This window comes from Carex rostrata, chromosome 5 (assembly GCF_964058835.1).
Source record: "Carex rostrata chromosome 5, lpCarRost1.2, whole genome shotgun sequence".
Lineage (NCBI taxonomy): Eukaryota > Viridiplantae > Streptophyta > Magnoliopsida > Poales > Cyperaceae > Carex > Carex rostrata.
Genome location: NC_135922.1, coordinates 14,430,846 through 14,454,248, shown reverse-complemented (window position 1 = coordinate 14,454,248; position 23,403 = coordinate 14,430,846). Strand labels below are relative to the sequence as shown.

The window sequence follows — 23,403 nt, the reverse complement described above, 5'->3', positions numbered from 1 at the left end:
GAGTAAAATTCATTGGAGTATCTGTTATAAGGCAGTATATGTAACGCAACATGAATATTGCACAGTCATGAGAACGGTTTTGTTTCGGACATGCCTGACAGTCATAAAGATGTGTCTTCCATGAAGGGTCACCTGGAAAAGATCAAAAATCCTAATAAGTCTATAAACATTAATAACAACAGTCCATTAATCCAATAATTTTTGATCCATAGAAATATTAAATAATAAGCACCCACGGAGACGCCATGCAACAAAAGAATCAATCCACATGGTTGTATGCCATGCACAATTGATGTATGCTCCATTAGTTTCCGCGGCAGAAGTGAAGTAAAGAACTTGCTTCTGTTTCAATTCATAAGCAAAGAGTACCCAGTGGTTCTTTGCACACACTGGGACAAAAAGCCACCTCACCTTCTCAAATTGGTCGGAGAAAAGTTGGGGAATATTTTTCAGAGCAGTCTCGTGATCATACGTATGCATGATATTCTGCATTATAACATACAAAAAAAACAATAGTAATTATAACAGGGCTATAACAACCTATCTGACAATTTCAATAAAGATATGTAAACCTATAATAACATAAAGATAATTCTATAAACATAAGCTATAAATTCTGCAAACTAACACTGAAAGATATGCAAACCTGTAACAATATAAAGATAATTCTATAAACACAATATATAAATTCTGCAAACTAACAGAGTTTTGAAACATAAATGTTGAAACTGACATAATATAAATCTGCAAACCTATGCAATTAAGTTCTGTATCTGGAAAAAAAAACATACAACAATATATGGTGATATGAAGAACCATGGTTCTCTGACCGGAGTATCCATTTGCATGACGCTTAACACAACGTCAACAACCTTCATATAATATAAAAGAATATTTGAACTAAGAAGATTCAAATTAACATTTAAAATGAACAAGTATAAAACAATTCAAAAATAACAAAATACCTCGCTCGAGAGATCTGTCTCAGGCATCAACAAATCCTTTAAGAATTGAACACGACAATAAACGTGCTGGGCCATCCGGTGCTCAAAAGCTGTTTCATTGTCTGTCAGCTTTTTTTGTTTTATTTCAACCCACCAATCATCCAAAATGCTTGTAACATCATAGGACATCTTCTCCCTGTGTTGGTACATGTACCGTTTGGGAAGTGGAGGTTTCTGAATGAGTTGGTCACCTCGATCACAAAACAACGAGTTTGAAAATGTCCAGTCAGCTTCGCATTTTCTGAACCGAAACGGTCCAACCTTTCTTGGGCTAACATACTGATCTTTAAATTGTAACCATCGCAACTTTGGACGAGGTGGTGTGTAGTGTTCTGATACAACAATATTACAATATTCAGCTGGTAGTCCATTGTCACGAACATCATTTCCCTTTGCCTGATTCTTTCTTTCAATAACTGTTGTTACCTTCTTTTTTCGCACTGCCTTTTTCTCACCCTTTTCAAACACATCCTTGCCCTGAAAAAAATGAATTACATTATGCAAACACATCCTTTCACTGAAAAAAAATGAATTACATTATGCAAACACATCATACAAGAATTTGAAATTCTAAGAAATGTGTATTCGTTACCTCCACAATCAATTCCACCACTTCTGGGCTTTTTCCTTTGTCAACTCTTTTTTTCACAATTATTTCTTCAATATCACTATCCTGAAATTGATTCAACAATTCTATAAACAAAACTCTTGGATTCTGCTAAGTATAACTAACAATTCTGTAATATAAAATTAAAACTAATACTCAAACAGGAAAGAAGAAAACTATATTAAGAAGAACACAATACCTTATCATTCGGCTCAACGGTTTTCACTGGAATTTTTCCCTCATAAACATCTTTCGGAAAATCATATTTCTCTTCAACTGGTACATTTTGTTCTTCCATTGCTGTTACAAAATCCTCATTCACTTTCTCATCTTCTAACTCTGGCGAGCTTTGTGTAAAACTCAAACTAAATGATGGTAACAATTCATCAACAGCTCCTTTCTGACGCTTTGTAAATTTCTTACAATCTGCCGGTGTAGTACTACCAAATTCCAATTTCTTTTTTTGTAGAAAAGAAACAGGAGTTTTGACCATGACATTGGTAGTTTGTCTAGGAGGCTCCAATTTCCCTATCTGGAACTTTTTTTCTGCTGCAAAAATTCATACAACATGCTTTTCACGTTCTCAGCTAAACATAATACAAGCAAGATGATTTAAAAAGCAATATTATATTTTCTAATTAAAGCATGGAATGTAAATCTTACGTGTTTTCATGAGATTTTTCTTCTTTTTTGAAGTAAATTGCAACTCTATTTGATCCACTTCTTCAATTATTCTATCCATGACATCTTGGGGAATGTCATCTAAAGTAGGAAGTGCACGTTCCAGATAAACATACGAACTGATGTCTGCTATCTGATCTTTCAGATACGCACAGGGAACCACACCAAATTTCATATAAATAGGACACATCTCTAGCATAAACTTGGAGAGTGGCTGATTTCGATATTTGCGCAAATTATCCTCATCACCTAACAACTCCAAATATTGTCCTGCTTTAAACCCTTCCATCTGATACAAAGAATCGTACGGTTGCAGATCCAAATAATCCATAGCTCTAGAGACCGCACATCCAACCAATTCGTCTTCGAAAGTGCTCCTGAACCATTTCTTTGATAGAGTGGTAACCCAGTCTAAATAGCGTGGTACGTGCCCAGTGTAACAGCGTAGCTTTTGGAACTGGATTCTCTCAAAAAACCAAACCTATAAAATTGAAATTGGATAAGATTTTGAATCCTACAATACTATGTGTTGAATCCTATAAACATAAGGGATAAATCCTGTAATCATAAAAACTGCAACAAAAAGAAGCTTACAATTAGTGCAAGAGCACATCCTGAAAGGTAACCCGACTCTGTCCCTTCGGATTCTACTGACTCGTCAGATTCTTGTAGATGACACCATAGTGCAGCATTTGGAATATGCATAGCTAGCATATCAAACACAGCACCTCCCCAATTATACGAGTACAATCTATCCAGATTTTCAACATAAGGAAATAAATGGAACGAGACAGACCCAGCTGTATTAGGGAAAAGAATGGTAGTGAAAATATACAGCACCAACAAACTAACAACTTCATTTTCCGGGCAATTCATTTCTGGGCAATTGTTATCTAAAGCAGCCTCAATAACTTTTTCCAGTTGAATTCTTGTGATTGTTCTCATCCCTGGGAAAAACTTCTGACGTAGCCTTGTTGGACTTGACCTAACATTAGCTATATTTACCATATCTCCAGTACTCGGAAGGCACATAATAGTGGAAATTTCCTTTGAGTTAAGCATTAAATTCCTGTGATGGAATCGGAACAAGCTCTTCGCACTATCCCAGAGACACAGAATGTGATGCAGAATAGCATTTGGGGCGGTAACTCCCCTTGGAATAACAAACAGATGAAGGAATGGTGTTTTAATCAACAACTTGCGATGCTCCACATTTAGTAGGTGCATCACTTTTGTGTGGAACCACTTCATCGCCACATCAACTTTACATTTGTTGTTGATTATTGTGTACTTTGCCGGCTTCTTAGCTTTGACATTCCCTGTCAATAAGATGAATCCTGTGTTATGTAAAATGAACAATATATTTTCACTACATAATGAACAACATAAGACTATAATATAGATCTTATCCTGTAATCTACATATATCTTTCAATTAAATATATATATATGATCCTGTAAATGTGAAGATCTGACACTGTCAGATGTGAAAAAAGTTTAAAAAAAAAAACTTTTAAATCTTTCAAAACAAATTTTATAGCTCGAAAAATGGATTCTGATAAACTGAATACAGAAACAGTATATATCCTCTTAACTACGCATATTAATCAAGTAACAGTTTGTGACGAATCCTGTAAATCATTCAATTAGTGTACAAATTTGAGATGAAAATTACTGAATCTAATACGGTCAGTTCTACAGAAATTCAAAAAAAAAAATTACGGACAGTTCTAACACGGATGATGCTGTAAGCAAAGATTAAATCGATCCTGTCATGAATCAATCAATCACAATATTCTGAATAACCTTCGATAAAACAAATTGGCATTTATATTGATTCTGGCAAATCAAGCTTAGATCAATCACAGCGAATAAATACAAATAATGACGAATAAATTCGTTTGCAAGGGAAAATTTATGAAAAAACCTTCACATGAAGTTCTCTGCGAAATGTCGTCAGAAGATTCTACGCCAGCTCGACTGACAGCTGTCATGGAATGAACTTTCGCTTTCTTCATGGAAAAGAGTGATCAGGGACGATGAGAGAAGCAATAAGGTAGCAGTACGGGAAGAAAGAATTCACAGATAAAAAATGAGAGAGAGAAGAGTAGGTCGATCTAGAGTGAAATGGCTTAAATGTGGAAACAATTCAATTCCCGCTTCTTATACGAGGGTGGTTTATTTAGAAGATCGCCTCCAGTTACTTAGATCTCCATTTCACTTACTTAACATACAACTTGTAACGCATTCATTAATTAACAACAACAAAATATTGATGGTCCACATATAACTCTATGACTACAGCAAAATGTAAAAAAACAAAGAAGACTTTTATTTTTTTTCTTCTTTTGTAAAATTTTTCCTTCAATTTGAAAAGCAAAATGTACATTTCTAATTGATTATATTGTCAGTTGTTTAAATTATGAAATTCCTTAGTATATATGTACATATTCGATATTATTGAAATCAACTGTTATCATCTAACAAAAAGCATTCAATTTTATAAACTTCAATAAAGTACTATGTAATTCTATAAGAAGAACTCCTAAATTCTATAATACTTTTGAAAAGATTTTGTAAACATATAAACCAGATATATATGATCATAGGATATACATCGTGGATTTTAAATAGTAGGAATTCAAACTGCAAAAATTATAATAACATGTGTTAAATCCTATAAACATATTGTCCTAATCCTGTGAACATTAACGTATTATCTTGTAAACCACCTCGTCATAATGTAATAAATATTATACTCTTTATGTATTTGGTTCGTTCTGGTTGAAACGTAAACATTTTAAAAAAATTATTTTTACATACAAATATAATTCATACAATCATAGATATTTACATGGTACTTCTGAATTTTCTGAATTCGATATTATCCAAATAAACTGTTATCATCACAAAAAAAACATTCAATTCTATAAACTTCAATAAAGTACCATGTAATTCTATAAAGAGAACTCCTAAATTCTATAATATATTAGCAATATTCTGTGACCATATCGCTCCGTATCTATTAACATATCACCATAATTCTTCAAAATGAAACACTCAATATCTATTAACATATCACAACTACTAGATAAGAACAATGCATTCAGTTAAAACATTGAAACCTATATTAAAACAAAACACGTCTTTCAACTATCAACTTAATTAGAAGTACTCGCAGTTATACGACATTTATTATCAGGATGAGTTAACAACCGATACACCAGATTAAGACGTTCCTTACTTATATCGTCCTAAAAAAAAAAAAAAGTTAACAATAAAAAGTAAAATTTACACTATATACCTAAAAAATAAAAATAAAAATATAGCTCACCTGATTGAAAAAGAAATGTTGTTTGGTTATCAAGCAGTAGATATAGCGCAAAATAAAAATTGCACAATCATTACCACTGCCATTTTGCTGAGGACATTCCACAATATTCGGAGATTTTAACCATGAATCATCCTCTGTGTGTAAAAATGTATTAGTAACGAGCTCTAAATAAATTATTTTCTGTAAAAATAACAACTATGAATATGTAAAAATCAATTCTTACCGAGACGCCAAGCAATGAATTCTCTAATCCAACAAAAAGTATGACTTAACGCATTTGTGATCATATCCTTTTTATCTAGTGGTAAAAGTGAGTTATAATACTTAATTGATTTCTCGGTTTTGTCTACAGCATAAAGAGCCCAGTGATCATCAACACAAATTGGAAAAAATATCCATCTACAGGTTTTGATATATTTGGTAAACAAATACGGAACATTTCGAGAAATATCAACCAACTCCATATGTTGTAGATTACTCTGCATAACAAAAAAAAAAAAACTTAAAACTTCATATAACATCTTTGAAATCTCAGCACAACATATTACAGTCATTTTTAATAGAATATAAAAGTACATTTTCAATATAAATACATAATAACTTACAGCCACAATTGAAGGGACGAAAAACCATTGAGACGAAACAGGTATGTCCATCTGCATAATCCTTAATACAAGATCAACAATCTGCAAAATAAATAAATAAAAAATTGATAGATACTATAACAAATGATATGATTGAATTAATATTATCCTAGAAACATCTATACTAAATCCTATAAACATCTATACTAAATCCTGTAAACATATATGAAGAATCCTTAAAACATCTATACTAAATCCTATAAACATACACATATTATCGTATAAATATAATAAACATACACATAAAATCCTGTAAACATGCACATATAATTCTACAAACATACACATATTAACCTGTAAACAACATATTGTACTTGAAAATTTTCATTTTTAATATTTAATATGTAAAAAAACAAAATTTTAATCTGAAATTCATACCTCACTGGAAATTTTATTCCCTGATAAGAACACATCTCTGAGTTGTTTCACAGTGCAATACAAGTTGTCTTCCTTGAACGATAAACTTTTTCCCCTCCAATATCTTCCAGTTTGTCTTTGTTGCTCTCTTTCTCATCATTTCCTTCCAAATCCTGCTTGTCCTTTCCAGATTCGTTGTTGTTGTCCCCATTATTTCTGTTATCCCTCAAAACATCACTCAATGCTGCTGATTTAGGTACCCCAGAATCCTCAGTCCCATCTACCATTAGAGTTTCATCCATTCTAATATCATTGAGAACAGATGTGATATTCAAACTTGCTTTCTCAATCTCATCAGCTGGTACTTCTTTGTGATCTTTTCCTTCTGATTTGGTACCCTCTTTTTCTTCTTCTTTTTCAGCAATTACTGAACACTCCACAGTCGATGAAGTTCCTTCATCAGTATGAACAGCATGTGGTACTTCTTTATCATTTAGAATTTTACTGGTCATCTCGGTGTGCTGCACAAAACCTTCCACATTCAGGTGAGCTTGATTCCTACATCCACCTTCTGCTGTACTCTCTTTACCTCCTCCTCCATCTATTGATCCTGTACAAACCATCTCAATGTCAGACATCTGTGGACCTTCTCCTGTCACACATGGTACTTCGTTATCATCTACATCTTTACTTGTCATATCTCCTGTAACATCTTGGTTACCTTCAGATATCTGTGGACCTTCGGCTGCTTCATCTTTATCTCCTCCTTTACTGTATGCTTCTCTAACATCCTTATCTTCTTTTGTACCCTTGTCCTTTTCAGTTCCTGTACCATCTTCCCCCTCTTCTGTACCATCTTTCTTCTTTTCTGATCTTCTACCCTCTTCCTCTTCTGCTGTATGATAACTCTCTTCTGGTACATCTTCTTCTGCACCTGTACCGATATTCTCTTCGTCAACTATCTTACGCTTTTTAACCACTACTTTCTTTGTTGTTTCATACGGGTGCTTCAAAGACGACAAATTCATGTTTACATCATTAGAAACTTTTTCTTCTAATCCTATAAAAAAACATATATAATAATAGATACTTATTCTTCTGATCCTGTGACTTTAGCAATTGAATGAACTAACATATGATAACAATTCTGCAAACATCTACAACATTTACAAATCTATTATGTAAAACATACTTTGTATTATCGGAGAACTTTGCTCTCTTTGACTGCTTGTATATTTCCCGTCGTTAAGTTCTGAAAGAATAACAACTGAAAACAGTAAAAAATATTTTTAAGTTATAAAAATTAACCATTTTAAATATTTATAATATAAATAAGTAACCTGCATCACATTGTGACAACTCATTCTGCTGAGAATTGAATAAAATTCCTGTTAACATAAATGTTACATATTGTAAGAATACAATCTAAATAATACAAAAAAAAACAGTAGTTTATTTAAGACTTCTTACTTGCTTTTATTTTAGTCTTCTTCTTCAATGTAACACGGGATTTACGTGATGAACTTTTCTGTGTCAGGAATTGCGAAGAAGCCTTCATTGATGCATCCTTAGAGAATTCTACAATCATGGTTTGTATTTCCTCCGATGAAAAGAAATTACGCAATGGAATACATTCGTCAATGTAAACATAATTACTGATGGCCAGTTCAAATTTCTCTAATAGAAATTCGCACGGCTTTACCCCGAATTTCATGTATATAGGAACCATATCCAAAAGCAACTCATAAATTGACTTCTCACTTCTTTTATTCATTTCCTCCTCATTACAGATGATAAACATGAAATTCGAAGCCTGCAATCCTTTGTCTATCATTTTTTTCTCTTTACTACTAGGTTCAAGTGCACATTCATTCACCAGCGCTACATTGTGTTTCTCTAGTTCTTTGTTGAAACCTCTCCTCTGGAAATTGTAGCTTATCGTGTTCAACCAACTCAGATATCTTGGTACCCTTCCAAGGGTAGGCCTTAAAGATACTGTCATTTGAGCATGTTCAAGGAACCACACCTACAAAAAAATAAAAATAAATAATAATAATACTTCAAATAAATAGTACAATAAACAATGTACGATTCAATAAATTACTGTTTGTACTCTGTACACTAACTTACAATAACTGCCAATGCGCAACCTGGTAGATAACCAGATACATACTTCTCTCCCTTCTCCAGTTTATCAGATCTCTTTCTCTTCGCACCTTTTTGAAAATATGAAAATTCTATGAAAATTCATAAATTGACCTGTGAACATTCACTTATAATCCTGTAAACATTCACATATTATCCTGTCAACATACATTCAGTAATTCAGATTATATTTTTTTTATTTAGTTCATTCTTTTTGAAATGTAATAATTTTATAAAAAATATCTTTACATAGAATTTCACATATAATCCAGATATATATGGTCATAGGATGTACATCGTCGATTTGTGAATAGTTGAAATTAACATATAAAAAACTATAATAACAAGTATTAAATTCTATAAACATATTGTCCTGTGAAACTACATATTGTCCTGTTAAATTCTAGAATCATCAACAAAACAATAACGTAAACTGAACTTTCGAATAAAAGGGAGGCTTACAACATCTGGTATAACATCTATCAAACTCAGTGTACATTCAAATAGACATAAAGAAATGACTATCTGTTTGAAAACTGATGAAAAATCTCCACAGCAATTAACAAGAGTAAGATCTTCAAGGAAATGACACTTGTTGAAAATATCACTAATAGTTTTCTTATCAAAAGTAGCATAACTCAGATACAACTTCCTTAATTGAGGGAGGTTTATCTTAACATAATCAAAATCAAAATACTGCCCAGGGCTATCATGAATACAAACAGATAACTCATGTACTGACGGACAATCAAACAACATCCCAATGTAAAAAGAAAAGGCCATTGTTGTTTCAAAGGATAAAACTGTAGGATTAAGATTCCTAATATGAGGAATCCATCTTTCAACAAGATGGTATGAATTAAAACTGCCAAGTTCAATATGAAATAAATCAATTGAAGACAGCAAAAACTTCTCAAACACATGGTCACCAAAATTCTGGAAATCTTGATCATCTTCATTATCATTCCCATAATAAAACTCACTCTGGTCAAAATCAGACGAGGCACCCTCTTCCATACTGATAGCCAACGCTTTGATATCAGACATTTCTGAACAGCTTCTTTGGTTGTTAAAAAAGATGAAATTTTTTCAAGAATTTCAAGAGGCAACCGTTGGGTCGGGTCAGTTCCAAAATCCATCGGAATTGCAAATTTGTTGATTCTGTAATAAATAAATGGAAAATAACATGATTATATAAATTAAAAAAAATAGAAATAATATAGTAGATTTCTGATAAATTAAACAAATTTTATTTTTAAGGTTTCAATAAATCATTAATTCTATAGAAAAGTAAGATAAATTCAATAAACAACTACTAAAATAATAAATTACATTGAACAAAATGTAGATGAAGCAGATTAGAACCTTCTGATCAATAGCAATGGATTAAACAGCGTAAAAGCTATTTGAGAAAGCCGAAAATTATTAGAGAATAGTACTACTATGACACAAACAGCAAATTTATGATATCAGTAAAAAAGATCAAAAGATTCTAGAAAGTAATGATGGATATTCTATAAACAAAAAAAAATTATTTCAAAACTTACTGAAAGAGTTGTCTGTGCGGAGAAGAAGGATATCGCGGAAAAAAACCTAGGTGAGAGAAAGGGGACGACGTCTCGATAATATATAACATTTCACCAGAAGCAAAAGCGGTTGTTTTTTTTATAAAGAGAAAAGACAGGAGAGTACAAATTTAATTTTTGAAAAATTAAATATATTCAGGAATAATCCTTTCGAACGAAGTCGAAACGACGCTTAGTCTGTTTTTCAATTTTCCGAATTTCGTAATTTGTAATTTAATAATTAATATGTTAAAAACTGTAAGTTAATGCGATAAATCATGTTAACATATAAAAATTATCCGTTGAACTTATTAAAAAAAAAATTAAAATCTCTTCACGTAAAATTTCACATATAAAATTTCAAAATTATTTTACGTAATCCAGATATAGATGGTCACAGGATCTACATCGTGGATTTGGAATAGTTGAAATTCACATATAAAAAAACTATAATAACATGTGTTAAATTCTACAAACAAATTGTCTTAATCCTGTAAACATTTAGATATAATCCTGTGAACATTCACACAAAATCCTACAATTATCCGTTGAACTTAGATATTATACTTGAAATTTTATTTTTAATATTTAATATGTTAGAAAACTGTAAGTTAATGAGTATATATCATTGATTTTGAATAGTTGTGATGCACATATAAAAAACTATAATAACATGTGTTAAATTCTATAAACATATTATCCTAATCCTGTGAACACTTACATATAATCCTACAATTATTCGTTGAACTTACTTATTATACTTGAAATATTAATTTAAATATTTATTATATTAAAAAAATATAAGTTAATGTGATGAATCCTGTTAAGATACAAAAATTATTCGTTGAGCATACATATTATATTTGAAATTATATTTTTTTACTTCGTCCTTATTTTTCAATATACTCATTTTACATCTTTTTATTACAATAAAATATAATTCCTACAAATATATATTTCTATTTGGTCATTATTTTTTTATTTGGTCATTACTTTCCAAATGTAGTGATTTTATAAAATTCGTTTACCATAACATATAATTCCTAGAATTATATATATGTAACGTGGTAAATAAATAAAAAACAAATAAACATATAAAAATCTATGAGAACATTTATTAAATTTTATAAACATAAGATATAAATTCTGCAATAGTACATATCTTATTTGCTAAGATAAACTCCAAATACAATACCATGTTTTAAAGAATTGATGTTATTTTAACCAAAAAAATAATGGCTTTACTTCTTCTTGTCCATGGGATTCTTATAAGCTGATTGCCGTGGCCGACCCTTTGAAATAGATGCAAGTGGAGGAAGAATTTTTTTGGTTGGTGCAGAATTCAAAACTTCATTCTCACTACTTGAGGAATATTGGTTCTCATTCTGCGTTGCTTTGGACTTCCGTTTTTTAACAGCTTCATCGACTGTTAAGATCAGCAAAACAAAATAATTTTAAAAAAATAAACAAAAACAACTTTACAAAAAAATGCAAATAACATGGAGGAGTTACCTCCTGCTGTACGTGTAGTCAACATGGCTACTGTTCGAAAAATGGCATCCCAATCACAATTTAATGTGTCACCTATTATATCATATGGAAAATAGCATCATAAATATCATTCTTTAAGAAAAAATTATCTACGGGTACAAATATATTACAAGTGACTGTTATACATACTTGATATTTTGCCTGTAGAATTATTAACAGCCTTACCTACAAAAATTTTGGCACAAGTTAGGTAAAGAATATAAACAAATGAATTAAATAGAAGAAAGTTATTATTGTATTACCCTTTCCTCTTCCTGTAGGTTTTTTCCTTTGAAGTGTTGAACAATGTTCTTCTATAATGCCACTAGCACTACCTGTTGTAGTAACCATAGCTTCCGTATTTTTTTCATCAATCAATTGCTCAACTAATATAAGAAAAAACACCAGTGCTAATTAAGCATACATACCCAAGTGATTCTGTAATTTATATTAGTTGAAACTACAAACTATTTCACAAAAATATGAAAATTGCTTGATATTAGTTGTGCAAATTCAGTAATATATTACCTTTTACTTTACGTCCGGACATTTTCTTTGGATTAGTGGAACTACCCTTCAATCTACAAACACTTCTTTGAGAGCCAACATTATTATTCCTGTTAGTTGCATTCACAACCTCTTCATCTCCAGACCCAGAAACAATATTTCCTGATATTAATTGTAAAAAATTATAAAAAAAAATACACTAATACACAGAAACAACTTTACCAAATCTTCACATTACTAAAATAAAATAGTATTAATTAAAAACAAAAAGAAAAACCTCTTAATAGGTTTCTAAAAGCTTCCAACCCATTGAAAACAATATTCTGCTGCTCATCACTGGCACACCCAAAGCTTATCAGGTCATCAATTATTGGATTAATTGACCTTGTCAAATCATACCTCCTACAAACAATATAAAGTAAACAAATGAAAATAAATGTCTCATAATAACTGGTAACCACAATATATTAATTCCATATAAAAAAATAACATACAAAATCAGTAAAAAATAAGGGAAAAATACCTGTTATTCTCAACACTGTTAGTAGTGTCACATCCAGCCAAAATCAAACCTAATCGATTCTTGTCTTTCCTCCAACGATCAAGTATGTACTTATCATTAATACAATTTTGCTTTTCATGCTTTAAAACCATCAAAGCATGTGAACAAACTATACCAGAAGCCTCAAACAATTTGCAAATGCAAGAAAATTCTTTATACTCCTTGTTGTAACGCACCTCAAAAATATGACCCCTAATATCTTCAACTTCATAAATGTTCGTAGAATCAGGTAGTTCCAATTTAAATACACAAGTCATATTAACAGAGGTTCTCAACTCATGTTGAAACCTGTAGAATATGGTAAGAGTATACACCTTGGCAAACTGCTTCTCGAAAAGTAACTCTGAGTACATGGCAGTTGTTTTTGTCTTTGATTCAAAATCCTTGTCATTTTCTTTCTGCCATATTCTGTTCAAAGCACTATCAAAACTACCAACAAATTCAGCTAGAGTAGCCTTAGCTCTGAGATATTTGTCAAGAAAATGATTCATACCCTCCACACGTTGGGTAGTATTCATTCCAGCCCAGAATCGGTCATTTAAATAAATTGGAACCCATTTATGCCTCTGTGCAAACATACTTATAAACCACGGTGCATTTTCGTAACCAATTTCTGACATTAATGTTAACCAAGATTCTTCAAATTGTATAGGTGTTTTCGCATTGTATACAATATCTTTAACAAGCAGAATTATACCATCCTTGTTATCAGCACCACCCAATTTTTCAGGCAATTTGCGTAAAATGTGCCATGCACAATACCTATGCACTGTCTCATCACCAAAAACATGACTAATCCCTGATGCAATACTCGGGCACTGATCTGTCAAAATGCCACCTGGCTTAACACCTTTCATACAAGCTAGAAACTTCTTCATACACCATTTATAGTCGGCCTCAGTTTCTCTTGAGAGAAGAGCACAAGCAAAAATCACTGATTGCCAATGATGGTTCACACCAACAAAAAGTACAAGTGGCATATGATACCTATAAGTTATAACAGTAAGATAAATCAGTAAAATTAATCTGTCAGATCAACTTCATAATTCTGCATAAAAAAATAACCTGAATTAAGAATATGAACCATGTTACATACATAAAATCTGTAAAGTAATACAAAAATATTACCTATTTGTAAGGTAGGTCGCATCCATGACAACAACATCATGAAAATATCTGTAGGCAGCACGGCCACGACCATCAACCCAGAAAATATTACACAAATGTCCTTCCTTGCTATGCTTGTATGTGTACCAGAAATCCAAATCATACTTCTTCCTTTCATCAAAATAGTCAGAGAGTAACTCAGCATCATGTCCACCTAATGACCTCAATTTACTTCTCTTGTACTGATCTAAGTGGTTTTTAGCATCTTTTCGTGTAAAGGTACACTTCAAATAACCACCAGCTATCTGTGTTACAATATCTATATTATCAGCTGCTTTCATTCCTTGGTCTGCATTATATTCCATCATTGACTTATATCTCAGTGGAATAAACCGATAACAAGGGATAAGAAAAGATGACTCCGGATTGAGATCATGGTTATGAGTTAGCTCCATGTCACTCACTTCCCATCTATCAGTAATAGTGGAATACATTATCCTGATATACACAAGGCATTTTGTATGTACTAAAGGTCTCCGTCTCTTAGGAAAAGGGGTAGTATCAGGAATACATTCCTTTACATCCTTGAATTTATTGCATGCAAATTTATAATCTACAAAAATATCACTATTCTTGTGAAAGGTTCTCTTGTTTACTCCAAAACCAGTTTGGTACCCATACATTTGCCAGTATAAGTAAGCTTCTGCAACAGAGTCAAACTTATCACCTATTGCAGGTGGAGGGATGAATCGGATCTCATCAGGATCAGGTTCGCTTTCTAACTGATGGCCAACACTAACAACTTGTTCCCCCTCATTCTCAACCCTATTCTGATTTTCACCAAGATTCCCCTTCTCAATAGGCTTCTCATGAGGAAATTCAGAAGGATCCTTGTTCAGATCCCATTCATGAATAGATGATCGGGAAACTGTATCATTCACACATTCTTCATTCGGGTCAGCATCCATTATATCAACCTGCCTTTACACAAACACAAACAAACCTACAAGGACATATGTTAAATTCTATAAATACAACATATAATTCTATAAACATAACATAATACATATCATATGGAAACAATTAATCCTATTACCAAATAATCACAATTTATCAATTTATACTTCATCAACCAATGCATAATAAAGTTTCAAACTTCAGTTTATGTATACAGTACACATACAAATCACAATGTAAGCTAATTTATTAATTCCGTTCTACTAGAAAACTACCACACTGAATATGTAATTGAAACATAAATATGACAATCTAATGTAATCAATCCTATTAACAAAAAAATTGAATCCTGCAAACAACAATGATCTACAAAGCAATATTAAATGAGAAAAATGACCTGTAATTTTCAAAACTTCAATGCTGTTCGTCAATGCTTAATTCAAAGAACTATAGAAAACGCTACTCTTCGATTTCTGAGATTCAATACTTGATTGAAACAAAGAAGAAAAGGAAAAAAATCAGATCAGAAAAGGAAGGAAGTTTCAAAATTATACGAAATTGAAAAATTACATCAATACCAGTATATAACGAAGAAAATGTAGCTCTCAAAAAAACGATGTTGTTCGTCAATGCTGATGCTCCTCGATTCTGGCACTAAATAATCGATTGAAACAAAGAAAGGAAAGGAAAAATTAGATCAGGAAGGTTCAAAATCAGATCAGGAAGGTTCAAAAAAACAATTCAATTTTCAAAAAAAAGGAAAGCGATACAAGAGGAATGCCTTAAATAGGGAAAATGTCGGCGGAATTAGTGGGGACCGCGTCGCTGCCGGTTATGGAAGTTGAAACCGCGTGCGCAAATTGTACTTCTTCCGTTATCGGAGGTTGAAAGCGCGTCCGAACGATGCTAAAACGGGAAGGATTTATTAAGCGGGGATTATCCGGGGACTAAACGTCGGGGGACGTTACCTTTTCTCTAATTGAAAATAGGTTCCGTTATAGAAGGATGGTAACCACTAAAATAAAATAAAAAAAACATTGCTCAAAACATTTAAACTTAAATTATAACAGAAATAGGGAAATAAAAAGTCAAACGAAAATTAAGAAAAAAAATGAAAAAAAAATAAACCTATGTAAATAACGATATCTATGTTTTGTTTTGTTTTTTAAAGTAAATAAGAATGTGCTGATTCGCTTCCCTAGATCTTATTTGTTGAATAGTGATGTATCAAAATTTAGGAAACAGTAAATAAGAATGTATGTCTTGTTAGCGACATATTTTATTTTTTATTTCATAACGTTTTAAATAAAGTTGACATAATATAGGAAAACAGTTGCTATTTCTTTTACAAGTTAAATTCCAATTAAATGCAAAAAAAAGAAGGAAAATTCCAATATCCATTTCAGGTACTGCTGCTGTTACAATTAAATTCCAATTATCAAATTTATTTCACATCCTCATCAGTAATGTTTTATCTTGAGAAAGTTTCGTTATTTCAACAATTAATATTAGGCACTCATCATTTAACTCTAATAGCTAGCTTCACTGGTCTAATTAGTGTATATCGACATACCCTGGAGAACAACAACTTACAGGAGACGAGAGATCGTGCAACAAAATGTGCATGGGGTGATAAATTTTTGCAAAATGTAATTTGACAAATCAGATCTCTGGTACCTAGCCATGGCATAAAGCTTCGACGTCTAGGGAAAATCAATGTAGTTCGCTATTGGGCCAGATCTCAAAGGAAACAGGTCTGATGGATAACCCAATTTTGGATTTCACATTGTGTACACGAATTCAGCACAAAGCGGTGACATATACGGACCATGGCACGAAGGCGCATGTGTTTTTTGAGTTTTTCCGAGATCTCATGGGAACTGTGGCACCTCCAACTCCACTCATCAACTGGCTTAATCTCAACCCGACTCGTGCAATCTTAAGTCTAGATGAGCTGGCGAAATTGTACATGCAATCGGTCAGTGGCCGAACAATAAAAGCCCCGGCCCGGACGGTCAATCAAGGGAGTTCTACAAAGCCTTTGCAGATATACTTTCAGAAGACCTACTCGAAGTGTTTAAGCAGGTGATGGCCACAAATAGTCAGCTTGACCCGCTAATTAGCTCTTCCTACATAGTTCTAATTCCGAAAAAAGATAACCTCCAAGGTCTTATCAAACCGCTTGCAGCCACGTATGCAAGACATAATCACTGACATGCAGACGGGCTTTCAGAAAAATAGGCAGTTAATGGAAAGTTACATCTATGCACAGCAAGTGTTACACTATGCCAGCAAAGGTAAAATCCCGTTTGGCCTGATAGAGGTAAACATTAAGAACGTTTTTTGGTACCGTTAGTTAGAACTTAGAACTTGGCAAGGCATGCAGGTCATAGCAAATTTAAACAGTTCCCACTTGATACATGGCGGTTTGCTATGTACAGCATCCTCAGTTAGAACTTAGAAGTAATCTAATTCACAAACTAAAACCAGTTCTTTTACATCAGTACCTTAAAGGATTGAAAAGTAAAAAGTAAAAATAAATAATAAAGTAAAACAAACTTAATCTCTGTATACAGAGAGTAAATCATGATCCTTCATGCCACATTTCCCACAAAATAATATTCTGGTGGTACTACTTATATCAAAATTTTATTGATCTCTTTGTCTCTGAAAAACTTAATTTCTAGATCTATTCCAATTCGCCACCACCTATTAATTCCAAACGGGCTTGGTTGTAAGACATTAACCACATGCAGTCTGTACATATTGCACGAGTTGCCTGAAAAAAAGTATGAAAAAAAAAAGGATTCTGTCAGGAGTGAGTATAAATAAATGAAGAAACTAAATTTTAGATTCCCAAAACACAATATCTAAGATTTAGTAAAGTGCTATGGTATCGTCCAAAAGCTATTCACTTTGCTTAAGACAATTTATCAGTTCTGTACTATAATTAATACCAGAACAAGTGATGGATACCAGAAAGACTGGTACCGGGGTTGAATTAGGTGTCCAGGTGTGCTTGCACCTGACCTTGGGAGGACAATTTCAAGTGTGCTCCTGAAAAAGTATTAATTTTTAAAAAGACCCAAGGACTTTAAAAAAGATCGGTCAAAAAGTATTATTTTTCTCTACTGGTATCCTCTACCAACCATGTCATGTAACTCCACCTTCAGAAAGAGGAAAAAATCAATAGAAATGAAAGAGAACTGAGTGCAGTGAGATAGAGAAGCACCTTGACTATAAAGATTCACATAGTTGAACACGTATTAGTGTACGATCCAGTATTGACTCTGCTTCGTATTTCATCCATTATAGATGGGAAGCTTCTGACCAAATCTACATATTCGTTGGTCAATGTCCAACTAACTAGATTTCCTGGCTTCGCAATGAAATCTAGGCAAGCATTTTTGAGGCGAGGAGAATTGTGCTGAAGAGCCAAAGCCAAAGTGGTCGTAACCGTGTCAAGTGAAATGTGAGGACATAACTTATCCTCACATAATGCCTTCAACCCATCTATTGCATATCTATCAGCAGCTACAAACAAATGTTGTGCCATTTTCCTTGATGACTTCTCAGAATCACAAGAGGGAAAAGAATCGGTGTAAATGAAGTGCAGCATTGCTTCGAATACCTCGGGGGACATGTCTTCAATTTTAATAAGTTTCTGTGTTGCCTCAGCCATATTACCATATAGCTCTGCTTTGAAAACAGGGGATCGTGCAGCAAGCACTATTCTATGGCAAGTAAAAGATCGGTTTTCTACCCGATAAGTTACATCAGCTGTCTCGCTACTTTCCAAGAGCTGCCCAATTTGGCTGTGCAAATCCAATGATTTTGGCACCCCAAGGGAGCACCTATTGTGGGGTATATCTGTGTTATTGATGCTGCAAATTAATTCAAAACTACCATCGTTGACAAAATTATCCCGCAACAATAAGATATTGTAATCGGCATAGGCAAATACCTGTCCCCGAAAACAAGACTTTTCTACTGCAAATTTGAAAGATGTCTTGTCTCTTTCTAGAAGTAGTCTAGAAAGTGCGGTTGTTGTCCCGTTTCTCGCCATGAAACTCAAACTGAATATGGGGTTCACAATTTTATATTCACTGTGAAGCCTAACAAGGAAAGAAGTATGAATACCGGACCACTCTCGGCGTGAACCTTGTGGGTAACAGTCGATAACCCATTCATGGCCTATTGCATTAAATACAGGGGAGGAAACAAATTGCTCAGGCGGCAGATCCTTCATCTGTGAGTGGTTAAATTTGAAATGGTGTGAGGCTTTGATGTAGTTTACTGATGCTGAATTTTTCATGGGGTTGAAGACGATTTTGAATGAAGGGAAGTTTGTGGAATTCAGATTGAATAGATGATATATGAACTGACATGCAACTGACATAGGTGATATTAATACCTCGGGCACATGTCTGTAATATTTCTTTTTTCCAAAGAGCATTGCTTTAATACAGAAAATTGTGTTACCAGTAATCTATGGGACATAAAACAACGACTTCCATTATGAAAAGTTACATATGCTGTCTCGCCACTTTCCAAGATATTTCCTGCCACATAAAAGAACTTCCATTATGAAAAGTTACATATGCTGTTTCGCCACTTTCCAAGATATTCCCCATTTGGCGTGGAAATCAATCTGGCTGTTCATATCTCTCTGCTATCGATGCTTCATATTAATTCAAAACTACCATTTTGTATGACAATTAATATTCATGTAGAAAGAAAAGGAAAATTTTGTACTGCAAACCGGATTAATCCTCTGTCATCTCTTTTAGAACTTGTTTTGATCCGTCTCTCTTCAATTCTAATGCATGAAATACAGGTGAGGAAACAAATTGCTCAGGTTTCAAATCTTCCATCTGGTACACTAAATTGACATGGTGTATTTTACTGATGCCGAATTTTCCATGAGTTCTGAGAAGAGTATTACAAGAAACAAATTTGATTAATTAATATTAGGAATCAATATATAGATTTCATATGTACATACATAGAGTCAAGGGTGACTAATCGTTTCCCTAGAAGACAGGGGAAGACAGTGCGTGGGCTTATTGGGGAATAATTTTATAAAAAGAAGTATATATGTTGATAAAGTAGGTTCAAGCATCTCATGTCTTTTGTACATGTTTCATTTGTGGCTCATATTGTTAAATTCAGTTTTAAAGTTCAAGCAGTCAATCTGAACCGTTCAATATAATCTCCATAATGTACAAAATATTTCATTCCCCTTGAATAATGAAACTTCAGAATCCACAATTTATGGCTAATAGTCATCCATGTTGACCATGAATGAATGTGGAGCAATCAATAAATCTTCATTTTTTTTTTTTTTTTATAAGTGCATGTGCCAATCTAGCTTTTGCTGGAATTTTAGTCCGATGGTTTCTGCTTCGATCTTTTAAGATATCGTTTCAATATTCATACATGTACGCTTCAGTTTTTTTGTGTGGATCTAATGCACGGAAGCGGAACCATCAGATTCAAATTTGAATCTGATGGGCATCAAAGCAAATCCCTCACTTAGGAGATAATACTAATTAACTTCTGAATATAGAAAAAAATAAAAGCAGGCTTTTTATTGGGCCCTAATTCTACCAGATTCATAACCTACACGCAGGCGGATGCTGGGCCATAATTTTATATTTATTTTCTAAATAAAGTATAATCTTATAATTTCATATTTATAAACATGTTGTAGAATAAAACACAACTCTCTAACTCCTAATTAGTTTGTGTTGTGTTTTGTGAGGCAGTTTCTGTACTGGTGGTTATGTCAGTGTTCCGCTTAATTTGGTTTCAGTCCTCAAATAAGTATATATCCGGAGTCTCGCTAATAAGCTGCTGCAACAGCATGCCATGTTATCAACCGTTCGATTTTCATTTAGATTTGTGCTGATCATCATTGGTTTCAGTCTCTCTCTCGAGATCGATCAAAATGTGAAAACCCTAAATGCAGTTTTGCTCTTTATTGGTATGGAATTCTTGAAAATTCTTTGTTGTATCATCCAGCTTTTTAAGCTCATGAGTAGAACAACTATGCGATTAATTGATTACTAGCTAGTCTTTATTTCTATCTCCGATTCTTCTCCTCTAGGGTACCAAACCATATATTTACAGTTGTTGTGGAGTCCATTATTACTCTATTTTTCTTTTGTTTGATCGAACCACAAACTATAGGTAAGAATCTAAATTTTTCATTTGCAGTGATGGGACTAGAAAAGAAAACTATGTGTAGAGCAAATCTGACGGCAGGTGTTGAATTTCATATTCAGTACCCAATTCTATAATTACTCCTCTAATGGGCAAATCTGACGGCAGGTGGAGCACCATTGGACCTAAAAATTAGTCATGATGTAATGCCCATGAGAGACAAGCACCTATAATTAAGATTCAGTTAGTTGTTTCTTCAAAAATATATATATATATATTCACAAGATTGAACACCAGTTAACCTTTAAGGACTTCATCAAAAGGGATCTACATTCATCATAAAATTGCAAAACAACCCTTGTAAATAACAAAAAGGCATCCTCTAATTCAAAAGCAGTACAAAGCTAACAAAGCTAACACTAGTTTCGTCATAAAAGGATTCATAATTACTAGATAGAAAAAAACACACACACAACAAATAACTGCCAAACATATAAAATGAAATCTAGTAATTAAATATGCAACTATGTTTTTTGCATCTTAATTAATGTTTGTGAAAGCCGGTATGGTATCGACTTTGCCTCTTATTTCAGCAATTACAGATGGGAAGCTTCTGACCAAATCTACATATTCATCACTTAGCATCCATCTAACAAGAGTTCCTGGCACCAAAATGAAATCTAGACAAGCACTTTTTAGGCGAGGAGAGTTGTGCTGCAGAGCCAAAACCAAAGTGGTCGTAACTGTGTCAAGTGAAATGCCACCAAATAACTTATCCTCACATAATGCCTTCAATCCTTCTATTGCATATCTGTCAGCAGCTACAAACAAATGTTGGGTAAATTTTGTCGATGACTTTTCAGAATTGCATCCGAAAACAGAATCAGTATATATGAAGTGAAGCATTGCCTCAAATACCTCGGGGCACATGTCTGCAATTTTAATTTGTTGTTGTGTTGCTTCGGCCATATTTCCAAAGAGCATTGCCTTAAATACAGGGGACCGTGCTGCCAGTATTAATCTATGGCACACAAAAGAACGATTTTCAACACAAAAAGTTGCATCAGCTGTCTCGCTACTTTCCAAGAGTTTCCCAATATGGCTGTGTAAATCAGATGATTTCGGCACCCCAGGAGTGCACCTATTGTGGGGTATATCTATGTTATCGATGGTGCAAATTAATTCATAACTACCATTGTTGACAATATCCTTCTCTAACAATGCGTTAAAATGATGGCCATAAGCAAATATCTGACCCTCAAAAGGAGACTTTTGTACTGCAAATTGGAATAAACGACTCCCGTCTCTTTTTAGAATTTGTCTTGAAAGTCAGGATGTTGTCCCGTCTCTCTTCATGAGACTCAAACTGATTGTTTGGTTCACGGTTTTATATATACCATGATGCCTAACAAGGAAAGAGGTAACAGTACCAGACCCCTCTCGGCGTGAACCTCGTGGGTAACAGTCAATGACCCATTCATTACCTAATGCATGAAATACATTGGAGGAAACATATTGCTCAGGTTGCAGATCCTTCATCTCTGAATAGTTAAATTTCAAATGGTGTGAGACTTTGATGAAGTTTACTGATGCGGAATTTGCCATGAGTTCTGAGAGACTACTGATATTACAGTAAAAGTTCGTGGAATTCAGATTCTGAACTAATAGATGACATATGAAGTGAAAAGTAAGGAGAGATTTTTAGTACCAAAATATAGAGCCATAGGTAACTAATCGTTTTCCTTAGACCGATTTTTTAGCAAAAAACCGGTTGAACAGGGTTGATCGGCCGATTCAACCGAGTTTAGGGTTTAGAACCGGATTGAGTTCTCGACTTGAAGTTTTTTGTTTTTTTCTGGCGTGGATGCTCGCACACGGGCTCTCTGCTCACGATTTGGGGCGATTTGAGGCCGATTGTGGGTCTTTTTGCGTCAATTTGGGTCAGAAAGAGATTGATTCGGGAGAGAGAAACGAAGTTATTTTGGGAAGAAAGGAAACGAAGTTATTTTGGGAGAGGAAAGGGGCCGAAAGGCAAATAGATGCATCGTATTTAAATAAACATGGTGTACTCATAGAGACATTTGTTCCATAATGAACCAGGAGCAACATCTTTTTTTAAAGGGAAATTTTTTTATTTGCCACTCCAAAACTTAGAAATTAGTTATTTGCCACTCCAAAATTTAAAATTAGTTATTTGCCACTCTAAAGTTATGAAATTAAGCTATTTGCCACAACTATA

The 23,403-nt window shown here is 33.4% G+C and overlaps 1 protein-coding gene across 1 annotated transcript; it reads right to left on the bottom strand.

Moving 5' to 3' along the window:
• Positions 1 to 17,419: 17,419 nt before the first annotated feature.
• LOC144554778 (BTB/POZ and MATH domain-containing protein 2-like) lies at positions 17,420 to 19,522 on the bottom strand. The gene is made up of 2 exons (XM_078303123.1): positions 18,232 to 19,522; positions 17,420 to 17,778 (listed from the first exon to the last, which is right to left on the bottom strand). The coding sequence occupies exon 1, from the start codon at positions 19,453 to 19,455 to the stop codon at positions 18,247 to 18,249; it is 1,209 nt and encodes a 402-aa protein (XP_078159249.1). The 5' UTR covers positions 19,456 to 19,522; the 3' UTR covers positions 17,420 to 17,778; positions 18,232 to 18,246.
• Positions 19,523 to 23,403: the final 3,881 nt, after the last annotated feature.

Bases quoted from the DNA above. Each gene is read 5' to 3' on its own strand.
- LOC144554778 (XM_078303123.1), bottom strand. From the start codon at position 19,455: ATGCTCTTTGGAAAAAAGAAATATTACAGACATGTGCCCGAGGTATTA.